Source organism: Delphinus delphis, chromosome 19 (assembly GCF_949987515.2).
Source record: "Delphinus delphis chromosome 19, mDelDel1.2, whole genome shotgun sequence".
Taxonomy (NCBI): Eukaryota; Metazoa; Chordata; class Mammalia; order Artiodactyla; family Delphinidae; genus Delphinus; species Delphinus delphis.
In genome coordinates, this window is record NC_082701.1 from 54,974,041 (window position 1) to 54,987,583 (window position 13,543).

The window sequence follows — 13,543 nt, forward strand, 5'->3', positions numbered from 1 at the left end:
CGGGGGTTGGATTGGTCAGCTGGGCCTTTGAGAGGTGCATTCTTGGCCCAGGCCCTGCCTCTGCTTCCACATTTCCAGGATTTACACATCTGTGGCTGCTGAGACCAGGTCTGTGAACTGTTGCCAGGTGACCCCAGGTTTTATTTGTACTGGGGAGGTGAAGAAACTTTGTTGTTAGGCATTTAGGAGAGGAATTATCCCTAGAGGAGCTGGAAATACCGGATTTTGGCCTTAGACAAGGCCAAGCCAGGATTTTTAGGATCCTTCTTATTCATCATTCACCTTGGCACCCGTCCTGCCACTGCTCCCCGACCTCCAAGTTCACCCTAAACGGTGCGGGAACTCCCAAAGCTTCTGTGGGTTTTGAGGAGATACCAGATTTCTTTCCTCCTTTCTCTTTTCCCAAGTGTAACTGATCTCTAGAACAAAAATCTCAACCTTTCCGATCTGTGTAGACTTGAATACCTCAAAGCCATACGTTGGCTGACATCTCTGGTTAGGACTGTTCCTGACCAGGATTCAAAAACAGCATGACAGGGGGCTTCCCTGGCGGTCCAGTGGTTAGGACTCCGCGCTTCCACTGCAGGGGGCACGGGTTCAATCCCTGGTCAGGGAACTAAGATCCCACGTGCCGCATAGCACAGCCAAAAATGAATAAAATAAAAACAGCATGACAGATGTCAACCCTACAGAGGCCAAAAGAAAACAGCCACTAACTCCTGACAGCTCATCACCTGGAATGGTCCACAGCAAACTTCTGTTCTCAGTCATACATGTGTTCTCTCTGTAGATACCTGTTCTTATGCTGGAATCTCCAACTTTCAGAATTTTTTTTTTTTTCCCTGGGGCAGGCCTTTTTCTTCTAATTTTTAAGGTCCTAGATCTTCTCTTTTCCCTGTGTGGCCTGCCAGGTTACAGACTTTAAAACAGGAATGCCATTCCGTTTCCTGAATCAAGGAGACCTGTTCCATGATACAGTCTCTCATGGAAAAATACAAAGTGCAGCTTAGGGTAAGTTCCCTGCAAACGTGAGGTCCCTGTAGACTGGGAGGAGTGAAGCAGGGTGAAGTAGGCTTCAGCGGGGCTGCCTCGCCAAGGTGAGGGTTTGCCAGCTGCCCTGCGTTAATCCTGAGGGCGAGCGGGCGTGAGAAGCCTGAATTCCCTGCCCCTCGTCACCTTACCATACAGGGAGCCACGCGTCTCAGGGTCAGCTCCCCACATGCTGCGGGCGCTCGCCTCCCATCACCTGGCTCCCTCTTGAGAAGACCCAGGAAGTCCAGAAGGGAGGCTCTGCCCAGGTGCCCTCCTGGACTCTGCCACGTGCCCCTGCCTCCTGCTTATTGATTTCCAAACCCTTTGCTTCTCAGAGGTTCTTCCTGGCCTCTGGTTTCTCGCTTCTCCCTTGATTCAGCCATAAAGGGGTCCGAAAACCAAGCTCCTCTCGTTTTCACCGGAAGCAGTGGCCGTGGGAAATCTTTGACATCCATACGAGATGTGGGTATCTGTGCAGTGACTTCTGAGGGAGTTGGTTGTTTCTGATTGATTGAACTTGGTCATTCTTATTTTATTTTATTATTTATTTATTTATTTAGGCTGTGTTGGGTCTTCGTTGCCGCGCGCGGGCTTTCTCTAGTTGTGGCGAGCGGGGGCTACTCTTCGTTGCAGTGCGCGGGCTTCTCACTGCGGTGGCTTCTCTTGTTGCAGAGCATGGGCTCTAGGCGTGCGGGCTTCAGTAGTTGTGGCACGCGGGCTCAGTAGTTGTGGCGCATTGGCTTAGTTGCTCCGCGGCATGTGGGATCTTCCCGGACCAGGGCTTGAACCCATGTCCCCTGCACTGGCAGGCGGATGCTTCACCACTGCGCCACCAGGGAAGTCCCAGTTATTTTTAAATAACACGCAAGTTCTTTGATTCTGGCGACTGTTGCTGCTTTACGTGATAAAACAATGAGCAGAAACTTGTGACCTGCTTACATAATCTGGTTGTATTCTTCCACCTCTGAATAACTCCCCCCTCTCAGCAGCAGGCCAAGCAATTTTGTCATTTTTGTCTTTGGATGGAGTTCTAGCTAGACGTTCAGACACTTACATCTACCAATCTTCCAAGCGAATCTTCATTTGCTTCTGAACGTAATATGCTTTGAGGCCTCTGAGCGTCTTGCTGTTGCCCCTGTGATTGATTCGCTCTGTAAAGATTTTTCTTGCCTTTTATATGAAGGAACTAGGACGCTCACAGAATACTGGCAGGACTGTAAAATAGAACAACCACTTTGGAAAACAGTTCAGCAGTTTCTGCAAAAGTTAAACATTGACCCACCATGCGATGCAGCCATTCTATCCCTAGATACTTACCCAAGTGAAATAGAAGTGTATGTCTATACAAAGACTTGAGAAAGAAAAAAAAGATTTTTATTGCCTTTTGAAAATGTCAGTGAACCTCTGATGTGTGTTTCCTGGACACAGAGGACGTGGCTTCCCATATGAAAGTCACTTCCGCTGGGAGAGTGGTGATCACAGTCGGCACAGCCGTCTCTTTATAAAAGCAGGCGTGTGCGTTTCACCTCTGGACTGTTGGTTGCTGGTGCTTTGCCGATGGTGATATGTAGCGGGTCTCGTTGGTCCTCCCCCCCGACCATGCCCTCCCCTGGGTAAGCCAGGAGAAGATCACCAGGGAGCCTGGTGTCTGGGGTCACCAGTGCTGGAAGGTGTGTTTGGAAATAGAAGGTGTCCCCCACCAGCCTTGATCCCAAAGCCCACGCCCCCCATCCCAGATGGGGAAGGTCTTCCTAAGTGAGAGATAACAGGGTAAGGAAGAGAGCACAGCGCGAGACCCCCAGCCTCTAGGGCTTCTGTTGGTCACCACGGGATAAATCCCGCCCTCCTTGCCGACACTGCAGCTGAGTGGTATCAGCTTGCTTCCCCAAGTGGAATGTTAAGCCGTTTGCTCGTTTTCAGCCTGATAAACTTGGAAGCCCAAGGGGCATAGTTTGATACCCCCCTGCAGCCCACTTTAAATACCGGGGGGCGCAGTCGGACCCTGTCCCAGAGTTTTGAGTGGCCTCCAGGGGTGATTGGATCTCGTACAGAAGGTGCTTGTGTATTGGTGGAGGGTCCTCAGAAGCAAGATGACTTGCAAGGTGGGTCCTGGAGAGAGACTGACCGCCCCCAAGATGCCTTGGAGATGAGAAATATTAACAGTGACACTCGACAGGAAGGGGTCTCTGGGTCCCCGCCCCCAGGGGAAAGTGTGTCAGAAGCCGTCCGTCCCCTATGTGCGCGGCTGTAGCATCGTTCTCCTCTGTGCGCCTCACGGAGGGTCCGTCCCCGTACATTTCCTTAAAGGACCCACATCCCACCTGCTACAGCCGATCCCCAAACGTGGACCTTTTCTGTGACTCTTGCTGCCCCTCTGTGAGGTGGCTAGAATGTCATGGTGTAATAGTTCTTTGCTTCTGACCAGCGTGGGTGTGAGTACGACCGTCTGTGCACGCACGCAGGGGAGACTGGTGCTGGCTGGTGTTCTCCCTGCGTGAAGGTCCGTGTCTCCCTTGATACTGGAAGGATTGGCTCTGGCCTTAGTCAGTGAAGGCCTTGACTGTGTACCGTGGAACCAGTTACCTCCTAGACCCGAGGAAGGCATCAACCACCTTCTAAATCATTAACTGAGAAGAGAGCGGACTGCCGCTTCCATGGATTTTTTTCCTCCCTTATTCCTGACCAGTGTCAGCTCTTTGGCTTCTCTCTTTACTCCCCTGCAGCGGTAGGATGATTTTTCACCCGTACAAAGTCACTTTAACTGGAAAGACCAAAAACAATTTCAGTAAAAGCCCCAGGCTTAGCCTTGACAGACACAAGAGACAAGACAGACCTTGACAGGGACAAGCTGTGTGTCCCAAGGAGGGCGCAGTCTTTTCCACACTAATATCTGTATGTTTCTGTCCCTGCAGCCTTAGGAAAATCCAAAGGTACGGTATCCTTGGGTAGCTACGAGGCCACGCTCAGTCTCTGACCACTAAGCGAGCGATGCCTTAGGGAGCTCTGCAAGGGGGTGAATGTGTGTGGCTGGTTGCTTTGGCCGATTTACTCGAAGCTGTCTGTCTTCCCCTCGTTAAAGTGGAGTCGGGGTGGAGCCTGAGCAGAGGCACGATCAGCCCTTCCCTGCCGTGTAGGCCCTGCGGAGGTTGTAGCTCAGCCAGCACCCTGGGGCTGGCGCAGGAGTCCCGCGTCTGCCCCCAAGCGGCAGAAAGAAGAAAGATGGATGTTTAGCTGTCCCCTGCTGGCTGGTGCCCTGTGGTGGCCTGAGGCTGCCCCTCCCTCGCTGTCCCGCCCACCTCCACCTCCCACTTGGGAGGAGTGGGTGCCCCCCCAGTGAGGCGCTCTCTGCTCTGAGGGAAGCTTGGATTCTGGGGAGCTCGTTGGGCAGGCAGTGGTCCTAAGGCCAGCGGTGCCCGGGCCGCTGGTGGGAGCCCCGCCTGGAGCCGCCGGGATGCTCGAGCACCTCTGTCCGTGGAGCACGGCTGGCAGCTGCCTCGCTTCCCTGGTCCAGGAGATGCTCGGGCTGCGCTGCGGGGCGCTTGGTGGGGGTGGGAACCCCGGCGCCCGGCGCGCGCGCGGCTAAGCTTGGGGTCTCTCTGTCCCTGGCCAGCATGGGCGTGAGGGTCATGGACACGTCGTGGGTGGCTCGAAGAGGCTCCTCGGCCGGCCGGAAGGCGTCCTGCGCCCCGCCCACCATGCAGCCCCCAGCCCCATCCGCGGAGCTCGCCCCGCCCTTGCCGTCGCCCCTCCCGGAGCAGCCCCCCGACGGCCCCGCGGTGCCCGCGCTCTCTCCATCCGGCCTCGGCCTCCAGCCCGGGGCTGAGCGGATCAGGTAAGCAGGGCGCTGTCGTCCTCCCCCCACCAACGCCCCCGGCCTGGGTCAGCCTGGCCTGCGGTGCACAGACCGCAGTGCTGCTCTGGGTTTGCTGCACCCACTCAGAGCCTCTTGGAGTTGGTCATTTCCCCCCTTTTCTAAGCATCCTGGTTTGGCTTCTGCAGCAGGTAAGGCATTCACAGACCCCTGGATTATCATCAGATGGAGGCCAGGCTTTCCCAGAACAGCTTGCTAAGGCCAGGCTTAATAAGGCCAGGCGAGGAATCTGAGTCCCCGGCTCCCTGTGTCCCCCTCCTATGCTATTACAGCTTCCCTGTTTTGAAATTTAGAATTTCAGTGTTTCTCCCTTCCTCTCCTCTACCTTTAGACGCATAGGGACCATTTTACTGCTAAAATGGGTGCAAATCAGGTAAAGAATGGAGGTGCCGTGGTCATGCTGGGCCTGGTGATCTTGGCAGCCTGTGGTGTGACTGCGTCTCGTTCTTGCAGAGGAAGAAAGAAGACGGGAAGCATGCTCATTCCAGCGCTAGTTCCATGAACTTTTATGCAGGGCAGCCCTTGTCGCTCCAAAGATGAAAAACGCCATCTGAGCCATCAAGGCACACGTCACGGCGTGTGGTCGTTCGCACCCAGGGGCGCGGGCGAAGGAGGCCATCCCTGGCCCTTCCTTGAAAGGGACGTGGTCAGAGGAGATTCTAGGAGTGGGGATTGCACAGGAGACTGCTTTGCCGTTTGTTTCTGTCTGTCCTAAAGCAGCAGTTCGAAGAAGCAGGAAAGTTTCTTCACTCAGAGGCACCGTGCGTTCTGTTAGGGTGCGCAGTGTCCCTCCATAGCCACCGCTGAAAACACCTTGGAGACTCTGGGAAGCCGAACCTCTCAAGCCAGTCTTCGCATGTACACGTGCGAGCACAGACACACACACACACAGAGACACACACAGACACACACACACACAAAAACCAACCCCCTAAGCGAAGGGATTGCAGGGGTTTTTGTTGTTTTTTTTTAAATGAGTAGAAGGTGTTTTCCCTGAGAAATGGGGAAGTGACAGTCAGAGTTGGGGGGGGGAGGGTAGTGACCCTGATAGCTCCACTGGAGGGGACGGGGGGTCGCCAGCTCTGGCTGGGACTCATGGGCTTCAGTTTCGTTTGAGGGATGTGGGAGGGGAGAGGGAGTCAGCAGGAAGCGGCAGCTGATGGCTGGCAGAGGAAATGGACAAATAGGAGACTTGCTGGGATGGTCTCCTGCTGGAGAGAGAGCAGAGGTCAGGAGAGGGAGCTGGCCACGGGTGCCACACGGGGATGAGGGTGGAACCCAGGCCCTCAGAGCCCCAGGAGAGGCCGGTCACCTCCGTGGGCATCTTGGAAGGCTTTCAGAAGGGCTGAGAGGACCATACCTGCCTAGAGGAACACGTGTTCCGTTCACAGCGCTGATGCTGACGTTACCTGAGTTCAGGGGCTTTCTTTTGTCCTGTGTTTCAGCACTTCTAAAAGCAAGGAACTTTCTCCAGGATCTGGGCAGAAAGGAAGTCCAGGTTCCAGCCAGGGGACGCCCAGTGCAGCGATGCAGCCGGGCGCCAGCCCCAGCCCGCTGCCCGCAGACCAGAGTCCTCACACCCTCCGGAAGGGTATGTCACTGCCGCCGGCTCGGGGGGCTTGGGGGGCTCGGGCCAGAGAGCTGTCACACCGCCTGGAAGCATTTCCCTCCATTCTCACGGAGACTTAGAAACTGGTTTCATGAAAAATTACTGCGCCTGAGAGCTTTGGGAAGTGAGCCAACCCCAAGAGGGGTCGTTGCATTGTTAGTCTTTGGTTTACTCATTTGAACAGTGGGCTCGGGGGTGTGGTGGGGGCAGACACGGGGCTCTGCTTCCCGTCCACCAGGACCTTTCTGCAGAACCATCACCCAGGGTGACACGTGTCTCCATCGACTCTGCCAGGCTTCCCACCACCGTTTAAAATGCAGCGTGGAGTCTTCCCCAGGAGCCCCTGCCCCAGCTGGGGTCCAGCCCAGCTGCCTACCCCTGGATTATTTGTAGAAGGGGACACAGAGGCGGAATTGAGACTGTTTCTGCAGGAGGCCTGCCCTTTGATATTTCTTTAGTGGAGGCCTGAGCATTTGTCCACTGGTCCATGAGCTGCCCACCCCAGATTTCTGCCACTGAAACCCTCTGCAGAAGGCCCTGTTATTCTCCCTGAAATGATTCCCCAAAGCCGAGACATGCTCCATGGTGATATTTCATAAATGGGGGCTGCCTGGAACGTGTGTTAATCGGAGCCAGCTTTTTGTTCACCTTGTGTCATGACGAAGTCTATAAGGTGCTTAACACAGCACGTTGTCTGATCTGTTCTCAGTTCAGGCCTGTCCGGCTTCGTGTGCCTTTAGCTCCGGGACGTGGGACCGGGCTGGTTCTCCCTATCCTGACACAGGGCCCCTCCCGGCTGCGGGCTGCTGTGTGAGCCCATCATCCGAGCCTGCCCTCACCCAGCCCTTCCATCCTACTCACCCCCCTTCATCCCTTATACGCCCTACAAATGTTTGTTGAGCCTCTGCTATGTATAGAGAGCCCCGAGGCTCTAACAGAGCAGGAGACATGGCCTCTGCAGACAGGTGAACGTGGAACCGTAGTACAAGGGTGCTGCTGCTGGACCGCCTGTGGTGAGCTCAGGACACCGAGGGTCACGTGAGGGCACCTTGCAACACAGGAGGTTGGCCAAAGTGGCAGTGGAGGGATTTGAGCGCGCCAGGGCTTTAGCCAGCAATAACACGATTCCCTTGTGGTCCTGATGGAATTCTCTGGCCGTCTTAGTTTACACGGCTTTTAACCCTCCCCCAGCTGTGCAGGCAGGGTGATGACTAGGCTGTTCTCCTGTCCAGTGGGGTCGGGGCTCCAGGCCACGCGGCTCCCCAAAGCCAGTGGGACATTGGCCCTCTCGTTCTTCACAGCCCATTGGACCCAGGCAGGGGTTTCCCAGGTGACGTTCAGCAGCTCAGCACCATCATTTGAAAGGCACACCCTTGCCCGCAAGTGGCACACTGAGTTTTGTTCCGTACCCCCTCAGTCTTTTGACGAGGTGCCTACAGTCTTACAGCATGACCTAGGCCTGTCCCTGCCTGGGGTGGTAAATGTCACCGCAGACATCACGGTGATGTCACTGCATCCCCCGTCTTCCGGCTCCCTCGAGGGAAGACGTGTTCAAGCACTGACCCCTAGAGTCTCCACTGGATGAGAAGCGCGTAATGCCTGCATCAGCCAGTAGGGCTGAGAAGTGGTTTTAAGTCATGGCTGTGGTGCTTGACACACATGATCCCATGTAATGATTACAGTACTGTGGAGGAAATGGGATTCTTTCCAGTGCATACAAAAGGTTTATTTATTTATTATTTTTTAAAAATTTATTTTGGCTGTGTTGGGTCTTTGTTGCTGCGCGTGGGCTTTCTCTAGTTGCAGCGAGCAGGGGCTACTCTTCGTTGCGGTGCGCGGGCTTCTCATTGCGGTGGCTTCTCTTGTTGTGGAGCAGAGGCTCTAGGCATGCAGGCTTCAGTAGTTGTGGAACACAGACTCAGTAGTTGTGGCTCGTGGGCTCTAGAGCACAGGCTCAGTCGTTGCGGTGCATGGGCTGAGTTGCTCCAGCATGTGGGATCTTCCCGGACCAGGGCTCGAGCCTGTGTCCCCTGCACTGGCAAACAAATTCTCAACCACTGTGCCACCAGGGAAGGCCCCATACAAGAGGTTTAAATAAGATCCCCCAGCTTGCAGCAGGTGAGACGGGATAGGAATTTGAACCCAAGTTGATGGGACTCAGGAGAGCGGGACCCTTACTTTTCCGCACCAAGGAGCCAGGGAGGTGCACGAGGCATCGTTGGAATAGATTCTGTTCCGTCGGCGGGGTGGGGAGTAGGGGGGAAAACGATGCCTCCTTGAGGGCTTAAAAAGACAGTTTCCTCGAGAGTAAGTGCTACCCACAGCCAGCCTTCAGTCTGAGAGATGAGTGATCACTTTCTCGAGCCATTTGTCCAGCAAGGGATCTTCTAAATATTAGAATTTGTCATCCTCGCCAGTTCCTTTCCATTTAAAGGCATAATGCGTTTGTCACCCTTTAGCATGACTAAGTAAATAAAAAGAGGGGAATGAAGGCGGTGCAGAGGGGTGGGGGCAGTGATGCACTTAGAACAGACAGTGCAGGTCTGTACACGTCTACACCCAGGGTTCTTGAAGGGAAAACATTTCTGAGGCAAGTCCGCAGGACTGAAGGGAAGCGCAGGGCAAGACAGGCAGCATGATGGAGGCTCTGGGCCTCTGCGGCCAGAGGACTTGGTCATAGGTCACCGTTACGGGATCCCAGAGCCACTGGGCAGGTTCAGCCAAAAGTCAGAGCTTCCCGCCCCGAGGACGGTTGCTCTGTCCGGGGTCCACTGCCGCAAGCCAATCCCTAGTCGTCCTGTCCCGGTCGCTGCGTCCCAGACTCCGCCCTCCTCGGAGCGCCCCCCCCCCCCCCGCGGCCTGGGCGTGGGAAATGTGTTCTCCCGTTTGGCTGGGGTGGGTGGGGGGGTGTGCTGATCATAGCAGGAATCCAGGGGAGAGGAGGAGAAATGAGTGAACAGATGGGCGGATATGCGGTTCTAGGTGAATGTTAAGAAACGGTGCTGGCTGCTCTCAGCATGGCAGGAGCTGGGGGTGGAGGCGGGGGAGAGCTCGCTGGCAGCCACAGGGATGATGGGTGTCACCGAACCCCGTGTTCTGTGCCTCCTCTTTCAGTGTCCAAGAAGCTGGCGCCCATTCCGCCCAAGGTCCCCTTTGGCCAGCCGGGGTCCCTGCCTGAGACGCCTGCCGGCCAGCCGTCCCCACTCAGCCTGTCCCCCACGCCCCCCAGCACCCCATCACCCTACGGACTGAGCTGCCCCCCGGGGTACTCCCTGGCCTCGGGCCAGCTCTCCCCGGCGGCCGCGGCGCCCCCGCTGGCCTCCCCCTCCGGCTTCGTGGGCGCTCTCAGCAAGTCGCGGCCCACTCCGAAGCCCCGGCAGAGGCCCACGCTGCCGCCCCCCGAGCCACCCGCCGTCAGCCTCACAGCCTCCAGCCCGCAGTCTGAGCAACCCGCGCTGGACGGCGTGTCCCCCGGGGAGAGCATGTCCACAGGTAACCGCCGCGCGTGCAGCGTCTCCGTGAGCCTTAGTGCACCCTGCTTGCCAGGGATGGCCCTGCTGTGCCACGCGTGTGGCACCCGGGCTGGTCTCCTTAGAAGCCCCCGTGAGGCCGTGGAAAGCCCTGGTGGCCGGTTGTCCTGCGGGGGGGCGGGGAGGGGGGCTCCCTGGGGGATTTCTCCCACCTGAACACCCGCCAGCCCAGGGTTCTGGTCCTACTCTTCACCTGGGGGCTGAGCACCTGCGTCCTTGGAGGGGCTGCTGCAAGGTGGCTGGATTGTGATGGCAGAGCAGAGGCTGTTTTTTCCCTCTTCGCTAAAGAAGCCTTATTAGAAAACTGTTTTTCTAGCAATACGTGTTTAGAAATACAGTCAGTTTCAGAAAAGATGCTGCCCCCTGATTGGAGAAGCCCACGAGGACTAAATTTAGTTTTGCTTTAAATTTAAAGTCAAAGACGAGCTGTTTTCCTCCAGGAAAGTGTGTAAGCATAACACACACACACACCCCACATACACACACATGCACACCACATACACACACCACATACACACATGTACACCAGATACACACACCCCCCCACACACACATGCACACCACATACACCACACACATGCACACCACATACACACATGTACACCAGATACACACACACACCCCACACACATGCACACCACATACACACATCACACACATGCACACCACATACACACATGTACACCAGATACACACACACACACACACACACACACACACACACACTCGAGAGAGCAGTTTGGCCCTGGGTCCCGGGTGCCCTGGGACTTCTAACGGGTCGTGCTTTTGCCGCCACGTCCCTCTCCAGGCGCGCCGTTTTCCCCTCGATCAGCTGGAGGTGAGCCTGCGGGCTTTGCGCCTCGCTGCGCAGGAAGGGCCGGCCCGGCGCGCGTGCGCGGTGGGGCGGAGGCGCACACTGTGCCGAGAGGCCTTCCGGTGATGCGGCTGCTCTATCTTTGCTGTGATAAACAGTGCAGGTCCGGGTGCTCCACCCACCCTGAGGCTTATACAAAGCTAAGGAAACGTTCTAACCAGTGGGCACCACTTCCCGCTGGTGGTTCTCCAGGAGCCCTTGATGGATGGGAGGGGCCCAGGGGAGGTGTGACGGCCCCCTCCCTCCTGCCCGGCTCAGAGCGACTGCCCTTTAGTAGTCATTTCGTGCCCCGTCTGTCCTGTCCCGATGTCCTCTGGCGGCGGCAGCCTGGCCCGTAGTCCCGCAGGGCGGGCGGGGGTCTGAGCCGCGTGGTCGGTGATGGTTTACTGTGGTCCGTCTGACTGTGATGCTGGGCATGGTCCGTGTTCCATTCGTCTCATCGTATTTATTCCTTTCTCTGAATCCTGTCGCTGTGTCCTCGCAGCTGTGTGACACGGGGGCCGCAGCTGTGGATACGTGAGGGGGATTCCAGGGTAAGCGGTCCCGGCCTCGCCCCTCCGCTCGCAGCCAGGCCGCAGCCCCGCGCTCTGCATGCACCCCGACCTGCACGGCAGCCTCCGCGGCCTTGAGGCTCAGTGGCCTCCTCCTTTCTTTTCTGAGGGAGGAGATGGGGGAGAAACAGGCCTCCCTCCCCTTCTCTGGCCAGTCACCTAATCCCAGCTGCTCCCCCCACCCATTTTGGTTTAAATTGAGGGGGTGACAGCCCTGTCCCTCATCCCGTGTGTCCTTGTGTCACTGGCTGACTTGCTACCGACAGGTGCCCAGTGTCGGGGAGGTGCATGTGCACCCCTGGTTCAGGGAAGGGCCCCGGGGACAGGACCCGCCTGCTGCCATGGCTGCATCCTCCACCGCGGGGCCTGGAGCCTGAGTTCCGGCTAGGACGGTTGGCAAATCCTGAAGAGTCCATAGTGTTCGTTCTAGAATTTACCCTGAGCTGTTTTTCTCCAGTGTATAGAGCCAGCCAGGGCCTTTCTGTCCCATTCAATGAAATACTCTGAGAGCCTTTGCTACCAGTTTCTGCCTGGTCTCCTCCTCCTGTAAGTAGATGCTCAAAAGGAAAACTAAGGCAAGAACAGGAAGGAAGCCGGAGGAAGCAAGTGTCTTGGCCTCAGTCAGAAAGGGGCAGCCAGAGCAAAGCAGGGGAGGGTCCCCCCCAGACCCCCCAGGGAAGCTGCTGAGCTGCGGGCTGCAGACCCCTGACAGCCACAGCTCCAGGGCGTCCGGCGCCCACATGGGCCCCGGGACAGGCCCTTCTGGGGCCTCTGACACAGAGACAGGCCTCCCCTTTCCCGGCAGCCAGTGGGCCTTCTCCCCGCCCCAAGCTTAGGCTACCTGAGTCACCTTCTGGCTCAGGTGTCCAAGGGAGCGGCCAGGATGGCAGCTGGGCAGCTCGCCTCGGGGCTGCACATTCTTCACCTGCTTCACCTGCAGGCACCTTCCCGCCTGTTATCCCCCCAGCGACTGCTGAGGCCCAGGCAGGGTAGGAAACCGCCCGGGGTTACGCTCCCCTGGTGACAGGGACTGAACTTTGAATCCAGAATCCAAGCCCTGGGGCTTGTGCTGCCCTTCCAGGCCGGTGGTGAGGCACCGGCAGACCCCCAGGCTCTGCTCGGTCAGGCGGGGGTACTGTTTGGGGGCTGGGTGGAGAGAGAAGGACCTTTGTCCCAGAGCGTCCATGTTTGTGTGTCTTTGAGGACAGTGTCTGAACGTCTGTCCGCTTGCGGTGGTCCTCCTTGGGCGGCAGGTTCGCTTTGCAGAAACCGGGGTGCCCCACCCCGTGTGGCCCAGGGCCGCTCCCCGTCCAGCTGCGTGTCCTAGGTCGGGACAGCGCGCTGCCCAGGGACAGCGAGGCTGTGTGGAGGCTGGAGGCTGAGCAGGCCTGGGAGGGAGGAACAGGCCTGAGCAAAGGATGCCAGGGTCCCCTGAGCCCCCTGCGGCCCCCAAGGACTCAGGGAGCGGCTGTCCGGTGCCCGCCTGGGGGCAGCCGCCCCTCCAGGCCCCGCAGCCCCGTGGCCTTGCCTGCACTGAGCTGCCAGCCGAGGTCTGGACAGACGCCGAGCCTGTTGCCTCAGGGACCTTTCTCCTGAGCATCCCAGGAAGGGACCCTTAGGTGCCCCAAGTAGGGGTATAACTGGAGGTGAGTGGTTTCCCTAGCGCCAGGGTGGCGGGGTGCCCACAGTCAGAGAGCAGTTTGCTCCCCTTACTTCTGGGGCCTTGAGGGGGGACCCCGCCCTGCCTCCACCAGCCACCCCAAGGGTACCATTTGTGGTCTTGAGCGAGGTCCCCCCCCACTCATTCACACACTTGGGGGAAGGCTGTCTCCCCAGCCTGTAACCCTAGCCCCACAGACTTTAGGGAACTAAAGGCAGCCCTGAAATTCCCCAGAAGGTGTCACCGAGACCCAGCCAGGAGCATCCTTCTTTTATGGGTGTAAGTGTCACGTGGCCCGGCTTGGCAAGCTGGCCCCTCCGTGACCAAAGCCCTGCCCGCTCCTCGCGCCGTCCTGCCCGCCAGTCGCGCCTCGGGGGCGGGCAGCCCCCTCAGTGCCTCTCTCTGCCGCCTTCCAG

The 13,543-nt window shown here is 57.5% G+C and overlaps 1 protein-coding gene across 3 annotated transcripts in view; it reads left to right on the plus strand.

Annotated features, from left to right (window-relative positions):
• The window catches only part of ARHGAP44 (Rho GTPase activating protein 44), a 143,529-nt gene that overhangs the window by 128,594 nt on the left and 1,392 nt on the right, over positions 1-13,543 (plus strand). Inside the window, exons 17-21 of one of the 3 annotated variants that reach the window (XM_059997803.1) lie at positions 3,945-3,962; positions 4,643-4,864; positions 6,349-6,494; positions 9,627-10,004; positions 11,401-11,449. In XM_059997803.1, the coding sequence (XP_059853786.1) occupies positions 3,945-3,962; positions 4,643-4,864; positions 6,349-6,494; positions 9,627-10,004; positions 11,401-11,408 (772 nt within the window). In that variant the 3' untranslated portion in view covers positions 11,409-11,449. The remainder of the gene's footprint in view (positions 1-3,944; positions 3,963-4,642; positions 4,865-6,348; positions 6,495-9,626; positions 10,005-11,400; positions 11,450-13,543) is intronic. The other 2 variants (XM_059997801.1, XM_059997802.1) reach the window with 2 other exon arrangements.